The 23,552-nt window shown below is 36.4% G+C and overlaps 5 protein-coding genes and 1 non-coding gene across 6 annotated transcripts in view; 5 read left to right on the top strand and 1 right to left on the bottom strand.

The window, feature by feature from the left end:
- Positions 1–1,539: 1,539 nt before the first annotated feature.
- Positions 1,540–4,966, top strand: LOC144451757 (C-type lectin lectoxin-Thr1-like). The gene is made up of 5 exons (XM_078142661.1): positions 1,540–1,597; positions 2,628–2,845; positions 3,661–3,787; positions 4,359–4,442; positions 4,943–4,966. The coding sequence occupies exons 1-4, from the start codon at positions 1,540–1,542 to the stop codon at positions 4,436–4,438; spliced, it is 483 nt and encodes a 160-aa protein (XP_077998787.1). The 3' UTR covers positions 4,439–4,442; positions 4,943–4,966.
- Positions 4,967–6,249: 1,283 nt separating this feature from the next.
- LOC144451756 (C-type lectin BpLec-like) lies at positions 6,250–8,953 on the top strand. The gene is made up of 4 exons (XM_078142660.1): positions 6,250–6,325; positions 6,778–6,998; positions 7,517–7,652; positions 8,886–8,953. The coding sequence occupies exons 1-4, from the start codon at positions 6,250–6,252 to the stop codon at positions 8,951–8,953; spliced, it is 501 nt and encodes a 166-aa protein (XP_077998786.1).
- Positions 8,279–8,352, bottom strand: Trnan-guu (transfer RNA asparagine (anticodon GUU)). Its single transcript has one exon. It is a non-coding gene; the product is annotated as a tRNA-Asn (tRNA).
- A 2,717-nt stretch (positions 8,954–11,670) lies between the features above and the next one.
- LOC144451755 (rheacalcin-2-like) lies at positions 11,671–13,974 on the top strand. Its single transcript, XM_078142659.1, has 4 exons — positions 11,671–11,707; positions 12,558–12,781; positions 13,373–13,502; positions 13,910–13,974. Exons 1-4 carry the CDS (start codon positions 11,671–11,673, stop codon positions 13,972–13,974), a joined length of 456 nt encoding a protein of 151 aa, XP_077998785.1.
- A 1,398-nt stretch (positions 13,975–15,372) lies between these two features.
- On the top strand, positions 15,373–18,543 carry LOC144451754 (lectin BRA-3-like). The gene is made up of 5 exons (XM_078142658.1): positions 15,373–15,436; positions 15,849–15,928; positions 16,664–16,918; positions 17,369–17,486; positions 18,473–18,543. Exons 1-5 carry the CDS (start codon positions 15,373–15,375, stop codon positions 18,541–18,543), a joined length of 588 nt encoding a protein of 195 aa, XP_077998784.1.
- A 1,189-nt stretch (positions 18,544–19,732) lies between these two features.
- The window catches only part of LOC144451753 (C-type mannose receptor 2-like), a 7,945-nt gene continuing 4,125 nt past the window's right edge, over positions 19,733–23,552 (top strand). The window contains exons 1-3 of the mRNA XM_078142657.1: positions 19,733–19,763; positions 20,207–20,493; positions 21,414–21,555. Coding sequence (XP_077998783.1) covers positions 19,733–19,763; positions 20,207–20,493; positions 21,414–21,555 — 460 coding nt within the window. The remainder of the gene's footprint in view (positions 19,764–20,206; positions 20,494–21,413; positions 21,556–23,552) is intronic.

The following is a 23,552-nucleotide window of genomic DNA, read 5'->3' as shown; positions in this document are numbered from 1 at the left end:
AAATACATTTCGATTTTATTTATATCGTTTCATTACATAAAATAAATTTGCATTCAAAATAAGTACTTTGAAGAAATAGGCTTTGCTTGCTGTCTTTAGAAACGTGCTCGGCCACACCTGTAGGTCCAGTACATTGCTTCGTAAGAATTCTGACTTCAGTTTCACTTGAAAAGTAAAATATGGAACAAAAACTCACCTTAGACAGTAGCGTCTTCATGGGGGCAAAGTAAAGTAGCCGCTGCTGTTGGCGATAATGACAAACGACATCCCGCCAGGGACTCTTAGTGTAAACTATCTATATACAAAGATGGCTTCCAGCCACTACATACAGTTACAGACTAAAGGGGTCAATTTAAATATTATTACAGTACAGGTGTACGTATAGCACTGCAATGCAGCTAAACAGAGCAGCGTTTTAAAATTAAAACAGACGTTTCCAGTACTAGACTCTTTATTGATGTCGTATTAGCATTTGGAATAGATACGCCAGTAATCACTTAGAGAAGAAGAAACCCTCAAAAATATAAAGTCAGACATTGTGTGAGTGTGTGGCAGGTCGCATTTGGTAAAAAAAATGTTTGGAGAATAGTTTGTATTTGATGATCTATGAATTTTCAACGAATATAAAACAGTCCAAACAACATAGTGGGACTTGACAGCTGTTGTTGGACTGATACGATGTAGCGTGATAGATGAACAGTCACGTGTTCACATTTTAAGTCGACATGTCTTCAAAAACAAATATCCTAAATTATCCCTAATGCCATCCTATTTATCCTAGACTATTCTATTTATTTTTTGTTACCATTCTTGTTACCCAGAGACCAATGTTTTTCTGACATTTGTTTTTTAATTTTATACAAAGATGTATTATCTGTCTTTGTTTTAATGTTGCTGCCTCTGTCTCACTCATTAACATAATTAGTTTACCCAATTGCAAGAGCGATAGGATTTGATTTGTGATGTGGTGTGGTGTGATGTGATGTGATGTGGTGTGATGTGATGTGATGTGATGTGATGTGATTTGATATGTGAGTATAGTAATGGTTATAGTGATGCTACTGGTGGTGGTGGTGGTAGTAGTAGTAGTAGTAGTTGGGTGATAGTGGTGGTGGTGGTGGTGGTGGTGGTGGTGGTGGTGGTGTTGTTGTTGATGATGATGATGATGGTGGTGATGATGATGATGATGATGATGGTGATGGTGGTGGTGGTGGTGGTGGTGGTGGTGGTGATGATGATGATGATGATGATGATGATGATGATGATAATGATGATGATGATGATGATGATGATGATGATGATGATGATGATGATGATGATGATGATGATGATGAACGAGAACTGCAATCATATACTAAACTGATGAAAATAATTTTATTAGAATATTGAAACAAAATACATATCTACCACATAAAAGCCCACACATATCGGACTAATTTGTCAAAAGGGGTGATTTATTATTCTATCTGTCAGACGGTCGAGTGATTTTATCTCTGCCATGTAACCATCGTAAAGGACATCGCATACGACTCCATCAACATGGCAATCGTTAAAATAGTCTTTGCTCTCTTGTTGTCTTTAGCGAGTTTCCATGAAAGTAAGTACAGTTTTTTTATTACCGTAACTGATCGGGATGTCATACACGTGCAGCCAACGCGCAACTGAAACCACGTAAACAAACTCCTCACTTAAACTATCATGTAAAAGTTCGCTTAACGAAAATTAACACAGTTAAAATCGCAAAAATGAAACGAAGCGTCGTCTGCTCGACAAAAATCTCACTAATACTGCTACATTTTATCTTCTGGCTAAACAACAATCTTACTAACATTGCTACATTTTATCGTCTGGTAAATAATCTTACTAACTTTGCTACATTTTATCATCTTGTTAGACACATAGGATTGTTTGTAAGATTTCTGTTGAGCCAGACGATAAAATGTAGCTGTAGTGTCAGTAAGATTTAAACGCAAGACATTTTGTGTCAGGTTTCCTTAGTTAAATTGTACGGTATTATTGGGTAAACGCATTACAGGGGTATAGCAAAATGTGTGAGCGAACAATATATGTGTAATTGCGTACTTCGGAGATATTTCTCATTCTTTTTGCTATAATACTAGCTCAAAACCATTCATACGTCCATGATGGAGGACTTTTTCAAATCTTCCAAATTCAGCTATACTTCAGCACAATACAGTCACAATACAGTGAATGGTATATTTTTCACCACACCTCCAATATTCGTACACATCAGGCTATTAAATGTCAGAGTCAAGTAAACCCGAGATTTTATTTTATGTATTGTATTTCATGGTAAATCAAAAATGTCGTTTTGATGGTACGTTTACAAAAGGAACCGCCTGTTTCCTCGGAAACATGATAATGAACGTCTTTTTGCCACTGCTGTGACGTCTTTCATAGGTCATGGTATACACAAGTCGACTTAGATATACAGATGTATATTTTATATTTTTTTCAACACTCACTGTAATACAATTTTCTGATTTAAAAAACAGGTAATATACTGCCTAACGATGTGACGTGGTGTACAGTATGATATAGTCAACATCTACATTGTTAATGTTCATGTATCTATTTGTACTTCTTTCCATATTGGTATATAACAGCTAGGGCTGCGTGCCCAGATTTCTGGACTGCTTGGGAGGGTAATTGCTACCGTTTCTTTGACTGTGCCGTCGAATGGACATTTGCCGAGGCAGAATGCCAAATAGCAAGTCCTCTGGGCCATTTGGCGTCTATTCATTCAGATGAAGAAAACAATTTTGTGTTTGGCTTACAAGGAGGCTCACACAACATCTGGATTGGCCTTAACGACAGAGCTGAAGTAAGCGAATTGAACATAATATATGACCAAAAAAATGAAGTCACATTAGAACAGTTGCGAAGTTGCTCTAAAACATGACTTGATGTGATCTCTAAAACATGACACCCCCCCCCCCAACTTGTTGAAATGTTGCAAAACAATTGGGTTCATATGCTGTCAGAGGTTAAATAGGTACAAGTCCTCGAATCAATGGTGAAGACTCGATCCCATCACTGCCACCACATTTTAAAGTTAACATGTCATTATCCACTACTACCATCACAGTGACCTTGTACGAAAGCACTGCATTAATTAATATATTATTTGATCTAATTCACATAGTTCAAGGCCAGAACTGGCTGGGCACACTACTAATATTTGCGAGACTGAGGTTAACATCCCCACTCCAATCTACCACATATCTTATCACACTGCCCCCCCCCCTTCATGCCTGTGAAACCCACTCCACCTCTCAAACTAAAACAAACAATTGATTCATTGAATTGTTTCCAACATTTCATTGATATGTTCTGACATTATAGTACACACAGTGGTGGCTGTCTTTGGATCTGGCAGCTGTGGCATATATGTATGTGACATTGGTGGCAGCAGTGGGATGCCAAAAAAAATAATGCAACGTTAGATAACACAATGAGTCAAAGTAATATATGGCCCTCCACTAATTCCAGAAACATGGCCCTCCTCCGAGAACCAATTTGTGAAATGTGAACTCTATAATTCTCCCCAACTCCTCCTTTGTAATTACCGAAGGCTCCGTAAATTCACAATTCCACATTTCCTACTGACACAGAAATTTGCTATGTTCTTCACTACAGAAAGACGTGTATGTATGGAGTGATAATACGGAATTTGGGTACTTTACATGGCAGCCAGGCGAGCCAAACAACAGCTGTGGTTTATTTTGCGAAGAACGATGTGTCGAGCAAACATTAGGCGATTTCGGTAATAATTTATCGGTTCATTGAATAATTATGACTATTCTTAGTGTACTAACCACTCTTAGAGCTACCCTCACTGTATTCTGAGAATTTTTTCGAAAATTATTTTAAAACGTATGATAAGGCCGAAAAATGAAAGAATTGCTTCTGGTCTGCGCGCGCACCACTTAAACACCCTCGCGTCGGTCTTTTTTTCGTGTTTGTCCAGCCCATGCAGTCTGCAGATCCGTTGAGAAACACAAAAGTAACCCTCACTACTTCAGTGAAGAGAACTACACAGCCAATCATGAACCTGCAAATTACATCTGCCCCCACATACACACTTGCTCAAAAGAACTAAATAAAAAGAACAGTAACTGCCATAAATAGTAGACTGAGTGACAGGTTTGAGAATTAAAGAAAAAATCGCATCATCGTACCACTGTAGACAAAATGTTCTGACCAGAAACAATATTTTTTTTTGCCTAAATATTTGACATATTTCATTATCTTGAGCTATTGCTGACTACTCATTTCGTCTTCCACGTCATTGGTTGTAACTATAAAAGTGTAATTGTTTGTCTTTTCTTTACTAGTTGGGAGATGGAATGACCAAGATTGTAGCTCTAACAGACGTTACGTATGTAAAATGCCTGACATTCCAGTAACGGATTGAATAGGTTAGAATGTAAAAGTAATAAGAAATTTCACATTTGCAACGACAGAGCACTCTGTATTTAAGTGAATACCTCCACAGTTCTCCTAACAAGTCAGTCACTACGTAAAAGTGTGGCACAGTACCACACCATATATCATTATTTTACTTCCACATGTCTGAGTCTTTCTCACATTCTTTCATTCATTCATTCATTCATTCATTCATTCTTTGTCTTTTCTGTCTGCCTGCCCACTCTCTGTCTCTGTCTGTCTGTCTGTCTGTCTGTCTGTCTGTCTCTGTCTCTCTCTGTCTCTCTGTCTCTCTCTCTGTCTCTCTATCTCTCTCTCTCTCTCTCTCTCTCTCTCTCTCTCTCTCTCTCTCTCTCTCTCTCTCTCTCTCTCTCTCTCTCTCTCTCTCTCTCTCTCTCTCTCTCTCTCTCTCTCTCTCTCTCCGTGAACGCTTAGATGATATGGATTATGAAGTGAGAGTTTACTTACACACTACAATCTTTTTTATTTGCAGAAAAGTTGGCAAAATCAGCTGAAGGATAGAATTGCAAGAATTCTGACGATGGGTAGTTACTCATCATACATCACCTTTGAGATTGCTTAGTGTGGTGATTTTGAATTAATTTAAAATAAGTAATAGTTATTAAATGATCATGACAATTAAAAGTTATTTTCGTGAGAATGTATTTTGTTGAATTGCCTCTACTTTGGGAGATGGAATATATGGCCAATGTCAAATTAAAAGTGTGGTCTATTGCATCGACACACATAGCAAGCATACATACATACATACATACATACATACATACATACATACATACATACATACATACATACATACATACATACATACATACATACATACATACATACATACATACATACATACATACATACATACATACATACATACATACATACACACACACACATACATACATACATACATACACACACATACATACATACATACATACATACACACATACACACATACACACATACATACATACATACATACATACATACATACATACATACATACATACATACATACATACACACACATACATATATACATACACACATACATACATACATACATACATACATACATACATACATACATACATACATACATACATACATACATACATACACACACACATACATACATACACACACACACATACATACATACATACATACATACATACACACATACACACATACACACATACATACATACATACATACATACATACATACATACATACATACATACATACATACATACATACATACATACACACACATACATATATACATACACACATACATACATACATACATACATACATACATACATACATACATACATACATACATACATACATACATACATACATACTCACTCACACAATCTTCCTAATCGTTGTCAGAAAGACTGACATCATATTCTCATACGCCTTGGTCAAACTCCGTCCTAACAATCACCAATTGTGAACCAACTCAAATCAACAGACGTCAGGTATAGACAATAGATTATATCCCCTCATTACGTAATCCACACCAAACCCATATAAAGTTGTACCTAGTGGTGTCTAAGTCCAAATTTATTAAAATTTACAAATTATCGTTATACCTAAATCCATATTAACGGATTTAAAATGTCTGTATTTGCACGATATTTCCGGACATTTTGGGTCACATGACCTTAATCTTGTCTTGAGGAAAATTCGCTCAACGACTTGTATTTGGACGCCTACAAAACAGACTTAGTTGGTTGAAGTTCAACAAAGCGTGTTCAAGTTTGACAAAATGTTGTACCAAGTGTTATTCGGACTGCTGCTAGTTGTGTGCAAGGCAAGTGCTGTTTACCAGGGCCTTGCAGATGGTAAGTGCATTTCCCCACAGTATTAACATGTGATGTAATTTTCGACTGGATTTTGGGGATACGAAGTTGACCACTTCATGACATTAGTGCACAACTTTGGGTTGAACAAGATCATTAGAGATCGGTATTATGAATGCAAAACTTTCACAAAATCTTCAAATTCTAGCAAATATATATCATTATATGACACGGTTTGGGTCGATATGTCAGTCTCAATATTGATTTTCTAATCTTCACTTTGAATTTGGTAAATATTCCAGCTACCACATATTGTAAACGTGAACCCACAAGGAAGGCGTACCTAAGTAGCTTACGGTATACTTCCTCTTTTTTTCTACTTAATTTTAAGAGAAAAGGCACGAGTTTTCTTAAACAAAGTAACAACATTTTTTTAATTCTAATTTTCGAGTTGCATGCTACTTAACAGTCGCCAATTTCTCTTTTCTGACTAGAATCAAATTCAACCTGTCTTCAGTATTGGTATCCGTACAATGGAAACTGCTACCGATTTTTTGACTGGGAAGTAAACTGGTCACTGGCGGAGTCTGAGTGCAGACTGTACGGACGTTATTCTCACTTGGTGTCCATACACGACGTGGACGAAAACGATTTTGTATTTGCTTTCCAAGGTGGCTACAACGATCTGTGGCTTGGTCTGAATGATGAGGCTGAAGTACGTTAATTTTTCTACATACATACATTTGTTTATTTTATCACCGTTTTTACTCTTTCATTGCTGATATCTCACTGAGAAAAGAAACCGTCAGGTTTTGTAAGATGTTATTATTTTAATTTTAAAAATCATATATTTAGGTCGCAAAAGTAAATTAGTCAGTGTATTCACGCTAACGACATTTTTACTCCACTTCACTTTACATTTCAATCGTTGTTGGTTAGGCGCTTTCTTTTACTGCCTGCGAACAAAGACATTCAGGCCAAAATATTTGATCGTCTGAGGAAAAATTCAAAAACTGAGCGTAACCGGAACCACACAATTTTTTTATTAGGCCATTACAAATTAAGTAAGATCATTTTGTTTACAAATACACACTGATATTGTTGTGTATGTATTTGATAGTGAAGAAGCTATTCCGCGGTAATTAAAGTTTTCTTGTTTGTACTGCCGCGGTAATTAAAGTTTTCTTGTTTGTACTGCCTAAGTGTGCTTTTGTTTTATTTTTTGACGAGCAGGAAGGAACTTATGTTTGGACAGATGGTACCCCATTTGACTATTACATCTGGCAACCCGACCAGCCTGATAACGACTGTGGTTTGTTGTTGAAGTGTTCCGAAAACTGTGTCGAAATGGGTGCATGTTCCGATTACAGTAAGAAGCAGAGAACAGCAAAATTGTACAACCAGGTTCAGGGTTGTATGGAAAGTGTAGACTACGCACCCATCGTTATAAAAGAAACACTTCTACTTTCCCCATTCACAACACAGCTCCGTTAGTGCCAGGGTGCCGACTTATTGAGTCTGCAGTTTTCTCTTGAAACTGCCGTTGCAACATTGTATTATTATAGGTGCACATGAGAACATTTCATACTTAGTCAAAACAAATTCTGATATCAAATCTCCACTCATGATCGCTTTACCAAACACAACAACCTTGTGGAGGTTGGGTGACTTATCAGTGGATACATGAGAGTGATACACTGTAACTTACTTGTCTCACAATTATTGATAATATGAAAACTATTTTCAATTATGGATCCACTAAGCGGTATACTCAAAGGGAAAAAAAACAATTGGTTCAATTGTTATGATGTTACATAGACTACACTTTCTATACAACCCTGATCTTGGCTGTATTGTATTTCACAATCTACAAACATGTTGTTCTGGTCACAAGATGGGCCAAATGTCTATGATGTAAACAGGAAAGAGTAATTATCAATTATAGACTTCAGAAATGTTTAAATAAAACGGCAAAATAAAAGAAAAAACTTTCATCGTCCCTGGGTGGGCTTGAACCACCAACCTTTCGGTTAACAGCCGAACGCGCTAACCGATTGCGCCACAGAGACAACTGTAGTATATTTAGACATCTTGTCCTAAGATTGGCTTGCCATAATTTATGATCTATTCGCATCAGCGTTTTTAATCCGACTATATATTTATATATGCTAGCTCCAGTCACATTGTCAAGGAGACTATTTGGTCAATACTTATCTGTCTCACTGTCTTCGTCTGTCCGTCTGTTTGTTTGTTTGTTTGTTTGTTTGTTTGTTTGTTTGTCTGTCTGTCTTTCTGTCTGTGTCATCTCTCTGTCACCCTTTCTCTGTCTCTATCTTTGTCTCTCAAACTCTGTCGCAATGCTTGTTTCTCTATGTCTTTGTCTCTTTCTCCCAGTCTCTGCCTCCTTGTCTGTGTCTGTCTGTCTGTCTGTCTGTCTGTCTGTCTGCCATTTTGCCAGTTACAAAATATGAATCGAATCCCTCTCTCCCTCTGTCTGTCTGTCTGTCTGTCTGTCTGTCTGTCTCTCTCTCTCTCTCTCTCTCTCTCAAACTTAAGTTACTCGTTAATGAAATGTACTGACACGAAGTATATTTTTATACAGATGACAGATGGAATGACAAAGATTGTGATGAAAAGAGGAGATTTGTATGCAAACAACCAATGTCGTAAAAAGGTAAGATATCATTACGTCAAATAACGTTTTATCTAAAAAAAAAAAACATAAAAAAACAGGGTGACATGCATTTGATTTGAAACTGAATATGATTTGTTTTGAACGATTAATATTGCACTCAAAAACACCCTGATGACCAACTCAACATATGATTTCCATTCTTTTTATTGCACATTATGAGCGCTTTTAATACCCCTAATGTTGCCATAGTTACAATATTTCTCAAATGTTGCACATGAGTAACAATGCACGAACAAAATAAACCCGAATAGAAATTTCATTTTCAAATTGCCATTATGCCATGTATACTTCTCATATCATTAGTTTGCTCTTGTTATAAAAAAAATAATATTTAAAAGATGATCAAATATTTTAATTTTGTCATCTAATCTGCATATGTTTTATTACTTCCACAGATATTGTGAACGCAGAATATGGCCACCACCTTGTACCGAACGACAGTACCGGACGTTGTCGTTTTGGGGGAATCTCCTTCAATCAGTTGAATACAGCTATATGCAATCCTTCAACATTTAATATTGATTATATACTTTCATGGTAATTCTCATAATTAAATAAAGTAATACTATGGGAATTATGTCTGCCCGTCCATTTGTTAGTTCTTTATCTCTTGGTTGTTTGTCGCAGTCCGTTTCATATCAGTGTTTACCCTGTTTGGCACAACCTCATAAAAATGGGGAACTGTACATGCTACACTTTAAGATAGAAAGACTAAATTATAGTTTCTTGGTACATTTTTTCTAAATGAAATGAATTGAAGTGCCACCCTGTAGGCACAAACTACAGACATCACTAACATGCGCCCGCGTATCTGTGTCTAGTAGCAATATATTTAAAACGTTTACTTCATTAAGGCAAACTGTAGCAAGAAATTTCGGTCTTTTTATCTTAAAGTGTAGAATGTGAAGTTTCTTTTTGGTTTCTCTTTGGGATGTTTCAAATAGAGCTCAGTGAATACTAACATGAAATGGGCTGAAGCTTGTATTTGAGGTGTGTGAACATACAATGTATGTTCTTGGTTAATCATTATCAAGAAAAAGAGTTTGTAACAAACTCAAAAGTTCGAAATGTACTAGATATGTATGTATATATACTAGATGTACTATATATATATATATATATATATATATATATATATATATATATATATATATGTATGTATGTATGTATGTATGTATGTATGTATGTATGTATGTATGTATGTATGTATGTATGTATGTATGTATGTATGTATGTATGTATGTATGCGTGTGTTCGTATGTATGTATGTATGTATGTATGTATGTATGTATGTGTGTGTGTGTGTGTGTGAGTGAGAGAGAGAGAGAGAGAGAGAGAGAGAGAGAGAGAGAGAGAGAGAGAGAGAGAGAGAGAGAGAGAGAGAGAGAGAGAGAGAGAGAGAGAGAGAGAGAGAGAGAGAGAGAGAGAGAAGAAGAAGACATGACTAGTTAGATTCTTAGATTCTTAGATTGTTATTTCGGCCATATTCTATACTAAAGTCTTTAACTCCGTGTTGATTTTTAGTTGATGACGTCATTAGGCCGTGGAAATTTGCCGAATTTATAAGGCTACTTTACTACCAAACAACAAACTAAAAAACTATGTGTATGGAAAATAACAACTTATTGATTCCAGTATACATTGAATAGTGAACTGTGGGGCTAATGTGGCCAAGGTCATAGGACCCGAATATTCTCATCGACCGACATATCTTGAAAACCCCATTTAGTTTTTCCAAAACGGTTAATGTGCCTTTGCTATGGGAATTTATTTTGTATCGTCATGTGTATGCTATCTACGAGATAGGATTAACAAACCGTCAACAAAGACATTAGTAGTATCTATTAGATTAACAATATCTAGTAGATATATATGATACCAATAAATATCTTTGAAGGACAAATGACACCGTGTACCAGTATTTACACCAACTGATGTTTCTCACTATTTGCTGTGCCGTATTAAAACAAGGGACCGCAGTTGTATCTGATATGGCTTTGATAAATCTATCAATTAGATATGCAGATATCTTTCCAGATGTGTCTTCCGATCTGCCAGTCTCTCTATCTCCAGGTCCGTTTATATTCATACAATATGTTTATGTCATTATGATTTGTATGTCCCTTCTTGTCTTTCTCACCGTTCCGTTGTCTGTTGATCCCCACCCTTCTCGTCTCCACTCACTCGATCCCCACCACCTACCTCCTACCCAACGTCCTCCTATACCCAATCCCCTTCTCGCATCTACATAAACAGAATTTCAATGACCAAACTGCAAAAAACAACATAAACTCTCAACAGTGTGGTTTATTGATAATGTAAACGTTTATGGTGTCGATGGAAGTGGGAAAATGGGATTTACTATATGTTTCAACAATAATTGACCTATAAATTTAATAATGATAAGAGACTTCAATATGAATCACTGGCATACAATGCAATGGTGACTGTCGATAGTTCAATAAATAGATTAGATATGCTGCGCAATTTACGCTAAAAAACATATAAACTCTGTTTGTGTCCCATTTTAAAAAAAATTCAATGGGTTTAGATATTTACCTCTGTGCCTGTATGAATTATACATATTGGGGGATTAACGTCCCTAAAACTATGCTCAACGTTCGTCGAATTTATCTTCGACAAAAATGATTTATAAGAGTTCTGACCTTCATCGGATGAGGTCATTTTGCAGATGACGACAACACTATCTGACTATCGAGGTCACTCTAGTAAGTCAGCAGTGTCACTCTAGTCAAATAGTGAAGACTTTACAAAAGTCAAAAATATTTTCCAAGAGGCAAATTTCATGATGAAGAAATTGATTTTGTCGTTAGTGGTGGTGGTGATGGTCTGGGGGGTTTGTGCCACCCCAATCAACGAAAGTGGTAAGTATATGTAACTATAGCAATTACCTCATTCATGATAATTTTTTTTATTTAAAAAGTAGAGACATATTTTAGTCTCCATTTTTTACACTATTAACTCCTCTGTACATAAATCAGAGGAAAGAAGTACAAAAATGTGTAAAAGGAGTTAATCGAATGATATTCAAACTTTTAGTAACAATTATCCGAATAATCAATATCTTTTTAACACATGGGTTTACAGTGCAGACATGTTAGACTACAATATTTTCTTACAATATGCTCAAAAAGACGATTATTATTATTAGAAAGTAATACTTAAAATGTATTATTATTACGTCATAATTTTAACTTATGCACATGCTTATTCATATCGTATTGATATTTCTTTATCTTCGGTTACGTCATTTAATTGTTTGATGTTTATGTATTCTGTTCTGTTTTAAATGTATGCATTCATATCTAAAGAATTCTAACGCTATGTATGCTTATTCATTCATGATTTATCCATGTACCAACTATGGTTATTCATTTGCCATTTGGCATTTGCTAGCTAGTTTCGTGATTGATTGATTGATTGATTGATTGACTTGGTTTGTCATATTGCTCCTCTAACATTGTGTTACATTTACCGTTACCTAACATAAACACTCTAGCACTATTTTGTATCCCGAATTGTTATTTCATATGCTTATATCTATTTTTTCGATCTCAGATGGCAAAGAAGAGGTCTGCGATCCTCTATGGTACCCGTTCAATGACCATTGTTACAGGCTCTTTGCTTGTGACTTGAGTTTCGTCCAGGCTTCAGCTCAGTGCCAAATTTATGGTGCACAGTCCCACATTGCCTCTTTACACAGTATACAAGAAAATGAGTTTGTCTTCAGTATGCAGGGAGGTTTCAACGACATGTGGGTCGGCATGCATGATCCATTACAGGTATGATAAACTGTATTTCCATTTGGTAATACTTAATTACAAACAGGGTTAGGTGAAAGGTGAAAGGTTATCGGTTAGCATTTAATGGTTAGAATGAAGAGTTCGGGTTTGGGTAAGGGCTAGTTAAGTTTATGGTTAGTGAGGGTATGGTTAGTTAAGGTTATGGTTAGGTTTGGGTAAGGGCTAGTTAGGTTTATGGTTACTTAGGTTTATGGTTAGTTAGGGTTATGGTTAGTTATGGTTATGGTTAGGTTTGGGTAAGGGCTAGTTAGGTTTATGGTTAGTTATGGTTATGGTTAGTTATGGTTATGGTTAGTTAGGGTTATGGTTAATTAGGGTTATGGTTAGTTAGGGTTAAGGTTAGTTAGGGTTATGGTTAGTTATGGTTATTGTTAGTTATGGTTATGGTTAGTTAGGGTTATGGTTAGTTAGGGTTATGGTTAGGTTTGGGTAAGGGCTAGTTAGGTTTATGGTTAGTTAGGGTTATGGTTAGTTATGATTATGGTTAGTTAGGGTATAAGTAATGACAAAAAACCATAACGATATCAACTGTGTCCCTTTAATGATAATACGTCACAACATTAATTTCAGAACCACGACTATGTCTGGGTGGATGGTTCTGAAGTGACGTTTACCTACTGGAGGGAAGGTCAACCTGACAAAGACTGTGGCTTGTTGTGTACTGGTGACTGTGCATACTTTGATGTCAGTTCTGACTTTTGTGAGTATGAGCGATAACATATTAAGACTAGAACTTTCTTCGTAATAAGAGTTTGCGAATGATCCACTCGCATAAACTATACACTTCTCCATCACAATATGTAAATTATGCAAGGAGAGAAAGGAAGTATGCTCACTGTAAAAAGCATAAAGTAAATACTGACATTCACGCCTAAAACCTTTTATCCATCTATATATCCACATGTCCGTCTGTCTGTCTGTCTGTCTGTCTGTCTGTCTGTCAGTTAGTCCCTCTGGCTGTCTCAATTTCATTTACGCCTGTCTTTATATCTGTTTGTATATGTATTAACGCTATCTTTAAAGATTACTGGATGTAAACTTTTATTTTTAATTTGCTTACCATCATATGTTTGATTTTATTCTTCAACCCCCCTTTATATTTCTCAGACGACAGATGGTCCATTGATGATTGCGACAGTGGTAAACCATTTGTTTGTAAGAAACCACTGTAAGAACTGCATTGCAGGTACGTGTATGTATGTATGTATGTATGCATGTATGCATGCATGTATGTATGTATGTATGTATGTATATATGTATGTATTTATTTATGTATGTATGTATGTACGTATGTGTGTGTATGTGTGTATGTATGTATGTATGTATGTATGTATGTATGTGTGTGTGTGTATGTATGTATGTATGTATGTATGTATGTATGTATGTATGTATGTATGTATGTATGTATGTGTGTATGTATGTTTGTTTGTATGTATGTATGTATGTATGTATGTATGTATGTATGTATGTATGTATGTATGTATGTATGTTTGTGTGTGTGTGTATGTATGTATGTATGTATGTATGTATGTATGTATGTATGTATGTATTTATGTATGTAATGTATGTATGTATATATGTATGTATGTGTGTATGTATGTATGTGTGTATGTATGTATGAAATCATTTAAATAGTCCCCCAAACTATTTGACATAATGAATATATTAGATTGAATCTCCCTTTTCATCTATGAACCATAATTATGTAATCTGGCATTAGTCAACAATATATCCACACTTGTATGAAATCCTACATGAGAAATGTAATCACTGTTTTTTTTTCTGACTATCACATTACAGGGCGAAGAAAATCATGGACACAAGTCGCTCTTTATTCAGATAGTTGACAACAATTAAAAATTGGAAATTATCAAAATAAAGCAAACGTGTAATAAAGGCATTGATTCTAATGTTTAAACATAGTCTTTTGTTTTTTATTGCAATTGTATAAGCAGTTGTTTACTTTCCGTTACCATGGCGACATCATTTTATATTTTTCATTATCTATTTGTATACTGTTTGCTTGATTGATTCGTTCGTTTGTTTGTTTGTTGGTTTGTTTATCTGTCTGTCTGTTTGTTTATGTTGTTTACTTGTTTTAGCACTAGGATCAGACATTTTCAGAAATATAGGAATAGATTGAATTTTTTGTGTGACTATGATACAATTAGGCCAAAAAGGGATGTTGACATTTCTCACAGCTTTGTGTTTAAGAGAAGTGGGATTGAAAGCTTATTTGAAATCAAAACATGATTGCGTGTCCGGTTGCAGTACCTCTTAATCTTTTATTTCATTTAGACAAATTGTAGCAAGAAATTGCAACCTTGTTATCATGATGTGTAGACTATGCAGTTTCTCATTGGTTTCTGTGTGGTTGTATCAAACAGAGCCAGACTGAGTAAACACTAACATGAAACCAGCTGTATATGTATTGAAATATATGTGTATAAGAGGAGATATCTCTCCCGATTACTATTCATATGAAAACATCCAAATATTGAAACTTTGTGTTCACAAATTAAGATATCGGATTATATTTAATCTCTTCCTTTCATTAATCCTCTGCTATAATGGGATTAAATGATAAACTTGATATATCTAAAGCTGCGAGGGAAACTGGAGATTTGAGTTCAGGTGAACATTGTCTTTCTGATAACAATGATATAGATGTCTGGACAAACAAGTTTCCTTGGCAGATTACTGGTCTTAAAGTTCTAAATATCGGGTTTTCCAAATATGGGTTTAAATTCAAAACTGTTGACAATCTTGGCTGAAGGTCAACAGTGAACTGGTAATTATACATTCAGTCGAAGACACGGTTCAGACTCCTTCAAGTTTGATTCCAGCGTGGTGCATGGTGAGTACTCAGCTTGTACCACGTTATGTTAGTGTCGAAACATGCTTACGATGACATTAAATGTGGATTTCTGGTGTCTTTAGCATAGTTGATGCCATAATAGACTTGTACTCTTAGGTACTTTTAATCTAGATCTTTGAAATCATGACGGTGTTTTCACTTTGTCTTTTTTTTCTTGAACTATTTTAGCTCATAAACTTTCATTAACAACTTTGTCAAGATGTCGAAGGCGTCAGCTGTTACCCTGTGTTGGTTCTTGGCCATTGTCGGTAAGTTCTATAGCATCCAGTAAAACATTTTTTTTTAAAAAGCAACATATTGGAGCAAGGCGATACTACTAAGAGAACACTTGTGACTAATCGGTACACAAACACAAGCAATACGTTCTCATTCCAATTTGTAGCAAGAACTTGACAGCTCGTTCGATTCGTTCCGGAAACTTTTACTAGTAAATGAAAATATCTTCTCCAAAAATTTGACTTTTCCAAAAATAAATATCCTAGCAAATGGAAGTGGTTTACTATTATACCATTTCTAGACCAGACGAACTTATCAATATAGTGTGTTTCGTGCATGTAGTTTTTCTGACTAATCTGTAGTTGAATTGAATGCCTTATGGCGGTCTGATGAGAATACAAAATAAGATAACGTAACCATGATGCTATATTCTCCCAGGTTTTCCCTCAAACCCTTGCAGGAAACCCCCGTAATGACAGAACATATGTCAAATGCAGTAGAGTTTCGTTACAAGATTTCAAAATTTAGTAAATTAAATAGGTGCTATTTTAAAATCATTTAAGTTGATAGTAATAGTCAATACAAGTGTAATAAATCAACTTTTACATGAAAGGCAGAAAGAAGTCTGGGTGGATTTTTCCTTTAATAACTAGTGTTTCGACATCCAATCCTGTGCAAGACAAACTGGAAATTTAAGACGTCTCATTTCAAACAGTCCACGGTTTCACAACAAACATGAACAATATTTTTAAATAAAATAACCAAAGAATGTAACTGTCAACGTCGGATTTAATTCAGTTTCAGGTTATTCTCAAAGCATATGCCCAAGTACCTGGCCCACTTACGGCGGGAACTGTTACAGCTTTATAGACGCTGAAAATGACTGGATCAAGGCAGAATCCGCTTGCAAAAGTTTTGGCGGCCACTTAGCTTCAATTCACAGTCGTCAGGAAAATGAGTTTGTCGTTGGTCTTTTGCCATCTTCTCAAAAAGTATGGATTGGCCTGAACGATAAGGATTGGGTAAGACTTGCCACGTGACTTCTTTAGAGTATGTAGGCGATCATTAGTAAAGAAATAACCCATTCTAGATTTTGAAACTTCTTCGCATTTCTTGTCTTTTCTATATCCCTATGATCATTTATTTCCGCGCTATTATTTCTAAATACATTATCTATTCTTTTATTTGATTTCATTTGTTTAATAACTATTTAGTCCCGCAATATCTATATCTATAATCTTGCCGTCGTGTGTCAAACAGATCATCTTATTTGAATAATGTGATGGGGGAAGTGACGTAATTAGAAGGGGCGGGGGATACGATGTCCGTGCCCAACAAAAGTAATGAAACAGTATTAATAACGCTCTATCAACTCTGCAAATTCCGTGTAATGTCTTGACATATCCCTTCTACGTCGTGAAATGTGAAAAGGGTCTCAGACTAAATCTTGTATTTCTTGATTTATTCTACAGGAAGGCGAGTTTGCCTGGAGTGACGGAAGTGACGTAGAATACACTAACTGGGCCAACAATGCACCAGATGATAAACGCGGAGAAGATTGTACTGCATACAACCCATCACTCACAACATGTAAGTTACCCCCCCCCCCCAAAAAAAGGTTACATTTTGGTCAGTAATCACATACATTTAGACTCCCTTAGCCTCATAAAGAGCAGAAGAACACTAATAGATGTTTAATCTACACAAAAGCCGAGTCAATGACGTAACAAGAGTAAGGAAAGACTATGTCATAGCATGTTTCAGTGACGTAATTTGTATGATAAATAAATTACGTCATAGCATGATTTCATATTGTAATTTTTAGAGTGAGATAAATAAGACCATAGTTTTGATTCGATGACGTCATTTTATGAGATCAAGTAGGCTATCATTTTTCTGACGTAATATATTTCAGTGACGATTTTTTTAAGAATAAGATTAATTACGTCATGGCATAGTTTTGATGACGTAATATCATGGTTCAGTGACGAAATTTTTTGGGGTAATATTACAACTGCTGACATCAGACCGTGGATGAATGGAAGCTGTTACAAACAAGGAAAGTAAACAAATGAATTGGATTAATAACACTTAGCACATAGCAGGTTAGAACAGCAGAGGCTTGTATTGCATTTTGTTGTTTGATAAGAAGTTTTATGGCCTCTTTATGTGTACATGAAATGCCATGGAATTTCTAATTTGAAGTTTGTGAATGTGACCTACCATTATGTATGAGGCCGGCCATATAAATGTTCTTGGAAAATTATGAAATGTAATATAAGTCTCTGTATTTCCAACATGCTGTGCCAAGTGTTATTAATCCAATTCAGTTGTTTACTTTGCCTGTTTGTAACAGGTTCCGTTCCTCCACTGTCTGATGTCGGCAGATATACATTATAGTATAGCTTCGATGATGTAATATAATAGTTCTGCGCCAATATTTTTTTAGAATAATATTAATTACGTCATATTATACTTTTGATGACATACTTTCTAGTAAGAATATTTCACTGACGTAGTTTTTATTGGTTTGGAGTATCGGAAAGTATAATTGTTGTCTTTTTGTTTTCTTGTAGCTTCCCAATGGGATGACATGGATTGCAACAAAGAGTACAAGTTTGTCTGCAAAATTACAATTGATGTCTAAGGTCACCTCAAACACAAATATCACGACTAACAGGAAGTGACGTTGAAATATGGAGGCTCGCCATTAACTATTTAATGGCAGTACAAAATTTGTATAGGTGTAATCAAAGACTTGAAAAATCAAAAGATTCAGGGTCCCGCACTAATTTTGGAAGTATAGCACCCTCTAATGACAGTAGTTTTGGTGTATTCAGGATTTGCATTTGAAAAATTTCCCAGCTTTGTTCGCAATTTTTATGCTCGCCACTAACATTACTGACGCGACAAAATGCTTTATTACTAATATTATATATAAAGCCCGTGCCGATCTTTAGAACAGGAGAACCGGAAGTGACGATAATAGAAAAGTACGCTCAGCGAATTAGCCGCGATCCACCGTAAGTTTACAATGACGATATTCCATCAATTCACTCAATAAAATGTTGATAAATCAAAGACGATATTTTAAGCTGGAGTTCCATCATTTACAGGATATTCCTGAATGTGCATGTGTAGAAAATGTAAGATGAAAGATGTAAGGCGAAAAATAGAACTAACTGTTTTCTTCCATAATGTCGTGTTCTTAAATAGCGCTTTCCCACACTGTGCTCAAAGCGCTTTACAAGTATTACCCCTGGCTCGGACCAGAACGGCACAACGGCCCTTTAGTCTTCCTCAACTCCCCGGGGAGCATACAATCCACTGCAGCCATTTCAGCGCATAGGATTAAAGCCTTCACATTGCAACCTACATCCTACCAGGTCCCCAATTGTACAGCTGGGTTGACTGAGGCACAGTCATGGTTCAAATCTTGCCCAAGGACTTTAGCCACTCAGAAACAAACAGCAGGCATCGACAGGGTTGGTTGATTGATTGCTTGATTGATTGATTGATTGATTGATTGATTGATTGACTGACTGACTGATTGATTGGTTGGTTGGTTGGTTGGTTGGTTGATTGATTGATTGATTGATTGATTGATGGATTGATTGATTGATTGATTGATTGATTGATTGATTGATTGACGGATGGATGGATGGATGGATGGATGGATGGATGGATGGGTGTTATTGTTCACTGTCTGGCTCTAGATCTGTTTGATAAAACGACACACAAACAAGTAACACATACCACATGCTGCACTCAAAGATAACGAGATTGAATCAATACAGTATCTCTCGAGATGCCACATTGCAGACATGCAAAAAACAATGGCACCCACCTGTCTGTGTCCTAGTTGCGGTACAATTCAATGATTTATTTCACATAGACAACCTTTCACCACATATGCTCATTAGACACGTTTTCTAACTTACCCCGTTCCCTACCAGCATTAAAGGAAAATATTGAAATAAGTCACGAATTAGGCAGATAACATTTATCTTTTAATACATGTAGCATTTTCAGCTATTTGCAGCTGAAAATACCTACAGTATTGGTATTTTCCTACAACTGTTCAGGTAAGGATTCGCTTTTCACGATAATTTTCCCCTTAAGTTTCAAAAAAGAGTGGTAGATTACACACGATGAAAGTAACGGGGACAATTTCCATGTTATATATAATTTGTATATCCTTCAAAAAACAACTCCTTTCCCACCATACACTTACACAACAAATAAAAGAGAGACTTTCTTGATTTTACATGCCTCACGTGTATATTTTTTGTGTCTCTTTATTTTCACAGCAATGAAACTCCTCGTGCTTTTGATTCTGGTAGCAGCCTATGCCCATGGACAGCTTGAAAAGTGTCCGGAAGATGGTGGCTGGGTAGAGTGGACAAGTGGCGGACAAACACATTGTTATCGTTGTTTTACTAATATGAAGCCATGGTTAGAGGCACAGGCTATTTGTAATTCTTATGGAACAGGTGCAAGCTTGGCTTCGATACACAGTAACCAGGAGAACAACAAGGTTCTTGAAGTTTGTAGCGGTGAATGGGATCTCTGGATTGGAATGAACGATCTAGAGAGGGTAAGGATCCAAGTACTGTTTAATATATTCAATCAATGATTGTAATATCGAGAAATATGATGTAATTTATAGAGTGTGTTGCATTGTATAGTATTGTATCATGTTCAGGAGTGCTCTGCTACATTGTAATGCTTTGATCGTATTGTAGTACTGTCCTAGTACTGTATAAACTATGCTGTTCGGCACCATATTGAGATGCAGTGTAGTGTACTGTAGTACTATGTTGTGTTCCATGTCATATTGAGATACACAGTGTAGTGTACTGCAGTATTGTGTTGTGTAATGTAATGTCGTGTAGTGTAGTGTAGTGTAGTGTATAGAGCAATGTAGTGCAGTGCAGAGTACTGTAGTTTACTGTAGCATAGTGTACTGTAGCTTAGTATAGTGTAGTGTCATGTAGTGTAGTGTAGCATAGTTAGGTTTAGTGTGGCATAGTGTAGTGTAGCATAGTGAAGTGTAGTGTAGTCTAATATAGTCTAATGCTGTATAGTGTAGTCTAGTCTTGTCTAGTCTAGTCTAGTCTAGTCTAGTTTAGTGTAGGGTGATACACTGTAGTGTAATATAGTAAGGTGGTGCAGTGCAGTGTAGTGTAGCATAGTGTAGTGTAGTGTGGTGTGATGTGGTGTGGTGTGGTTAATGTTGTGTGATGTAATGTGGGTGTGTTGTGGCATGGGGTGATGTGGTATAGCGTAGTGCAGAGCAATGCAGTACAGTTTTGCATCATATTGTGTAGATTTGCTTGTTCTGTCAACATCAATAACTTCATATCAAATCATTCAAATCCTCATTTTTCATCAGTCTATGCATGTTCAATGCAACAATTCTTGGAACAAAGTGATTGGTTTAAAAGTACAACTGTAATTGTAAGCAGTTGTAGTTTTGATATAAAAATATGAGTGGTACAATTCTTGCATATTTAGGAATGGACCTATGAGTGGGTAGATAAGACTGACGTCGTCTGGACAAACTGGGCTTCTGGAGAACCTGATAAAAACTCTCGGGGCCTGTTTGATGGCGATGTTAACTGTATTGAACAACGTAATGAGGGACTATTACCAGGTGGTGAGTATTCGTTTTTATAATGCATCATGTTCAATGTGTACTTCAATGATTGGCTAAGATCATGTCACGTGGTATGGCTCAGTGACCCCAGTCATTAACTTCACCTTATTTTGCATAAAGAGGACAATATTAGTTTTCTATTTTCCCTAGGGCACTATTACAGTAGCAAAAGTTATTTTTATATGAATAATTTCGAGTCTGGATAGACCATGAATGATGTATATGTATGTGGACCCACAAAATCATATAAACATGGCAGAACTATGACTGGTGAAAACAGATACTGCTGTGAAAGGAGACTTTGTAACCAGTATTGGATAAACTTGACTTGGTAATGGTAGTATAATCTCATGCACTCATATGAGGATCTGGCAAGTGCTTAGTAGGACGTCTCTACATACTATTAGCTAGCCTAGTAGTAATATATGTTATACAGACAGAGTAACAACCCCATATATTGCCTACATTGCCTACTAACAGATTCTATGTAAAAAGTACAGTATACCCCATCCAGCTGGCAAAACTTACAGTACGCTGGTAGAGGAACTGTGATTCAATATACGCATGTACATCAATTCGTATGGGGATGTGTTTGCGAATACTACGAATAGGACTAGGACAACCCTAGCCGTGCTTACAGGCAGTGCACGAGTCTATATTGCTGACTTGACTCTAAACACCGCCATGCAAAGAGCAATGGACGCGGCATCTTACGAGACCACAAGCAAAATATATGCGCACCAATTGCAAAAGCATTGCCTACCCAATGATCAAATATTAGCAATCGATCGAATATCTATGCCCTTTCCATTCCTCTGACGGTAGTATTCCCTGCTCAGATCACAAAAAGTGTCGAAATCGGACCTTTTTAAGTTCGAACTGCAATATTCAATTGACCCTCGTCAACACCACCACATTTGAAATCACGAGCGATATGAATGATTACCCAGAGACACTTGCGCCGATGCACGTAAGGAGCTGTGATTAAATTTACGGTAGAACTTGAAAAGTTCCGATTTTGATAGTTTTGGTCATCCGCTATAGGACTTTTACAGTCAAAATGAGGTAAACCGACTAAATAATAGATTTATTGCTAATATTTGACCCCTGGGCGATTTTATTCCTGAGTTACCGACATTTTTAGTAAGTCCGTGTTTCACGGGCTGGCTCTTTGGAGGACGGATGTTGGAGAGACAATTGTCAGAATCGAGTCCCAGATTACTCCGTATGCAAGCAGAACTACGACATCGCCACAGTAGACTAGAAAAGGGTTTTCATTAACTCCTCTCCCAAACAGTGAAATTGATCAATGAAATTTTCCATGTTAATTCGTCAACTCATTCTTCCCTGAACGTACTACGCTACACGCTATGTATTTTCGATTTTCTGAAGCAGAAATGGTCTAATTCTTACCTTGGCGAGTCTTCCTTAAACTTGCCGCCATGTTGGTTACGCAATGGACGCTGGGAAAATCGGGACTTCCGTGTTCGTAGCTATATAGCGTTAAACTCCTCATACAAACCTGGTACAATGTAGAAAGTGTTATTATAAAGATATTTTAAATGAGAACACACATGAGACTGAATCTCTTAATAACACAGCCTCTCTGAAGTAAGATATGTGAGAATCAGGAACCTTTTCACAGAAGAGAATTCCTGAATTCTGAGACGATGCATCACGGGAAATACACCTATTGAAACCTTGCCAAAACAAATGTTGAAGTACTTGTTTCAGGAAATGCGAAATTCCTAACTCTGTGTACTGGCCATAATGTCTCACCCGAGTGTACACAGATCCAGATCCATCTAATAACAGTAGTTTAGAGAGGTCACGCAATGCACTATTGGTAAAAGTGACTGATTCAACCCCCACCCCCACCCCTAGCATAACAATCAATATTGATAGCAGAGCGCCACCAACGGCAATATTACGTCTTTGATTCTTCCTCATAGTAGTATTTTGATTGGCTGACGTCTATCACATTTACAGGTAAAGAC

This window comes from Glandiceps talaboti, chromosome 21, assembly GCF_964340395.1.
Source record: "Glandiceps talaboti chromosome 21, keGlaTala1.1, whole genome shotgun sequence".
NCBI classification, from domain to species: domain Eukaryota; kingdom Metazoa; phylum Hemichordata; class Enteropneusta; family Spengelidae; genus Glandiceps; species Glandiceps talaboti.
This window is presented reverse-complemented; position numbering and strand designations above follow the sequence as displayed.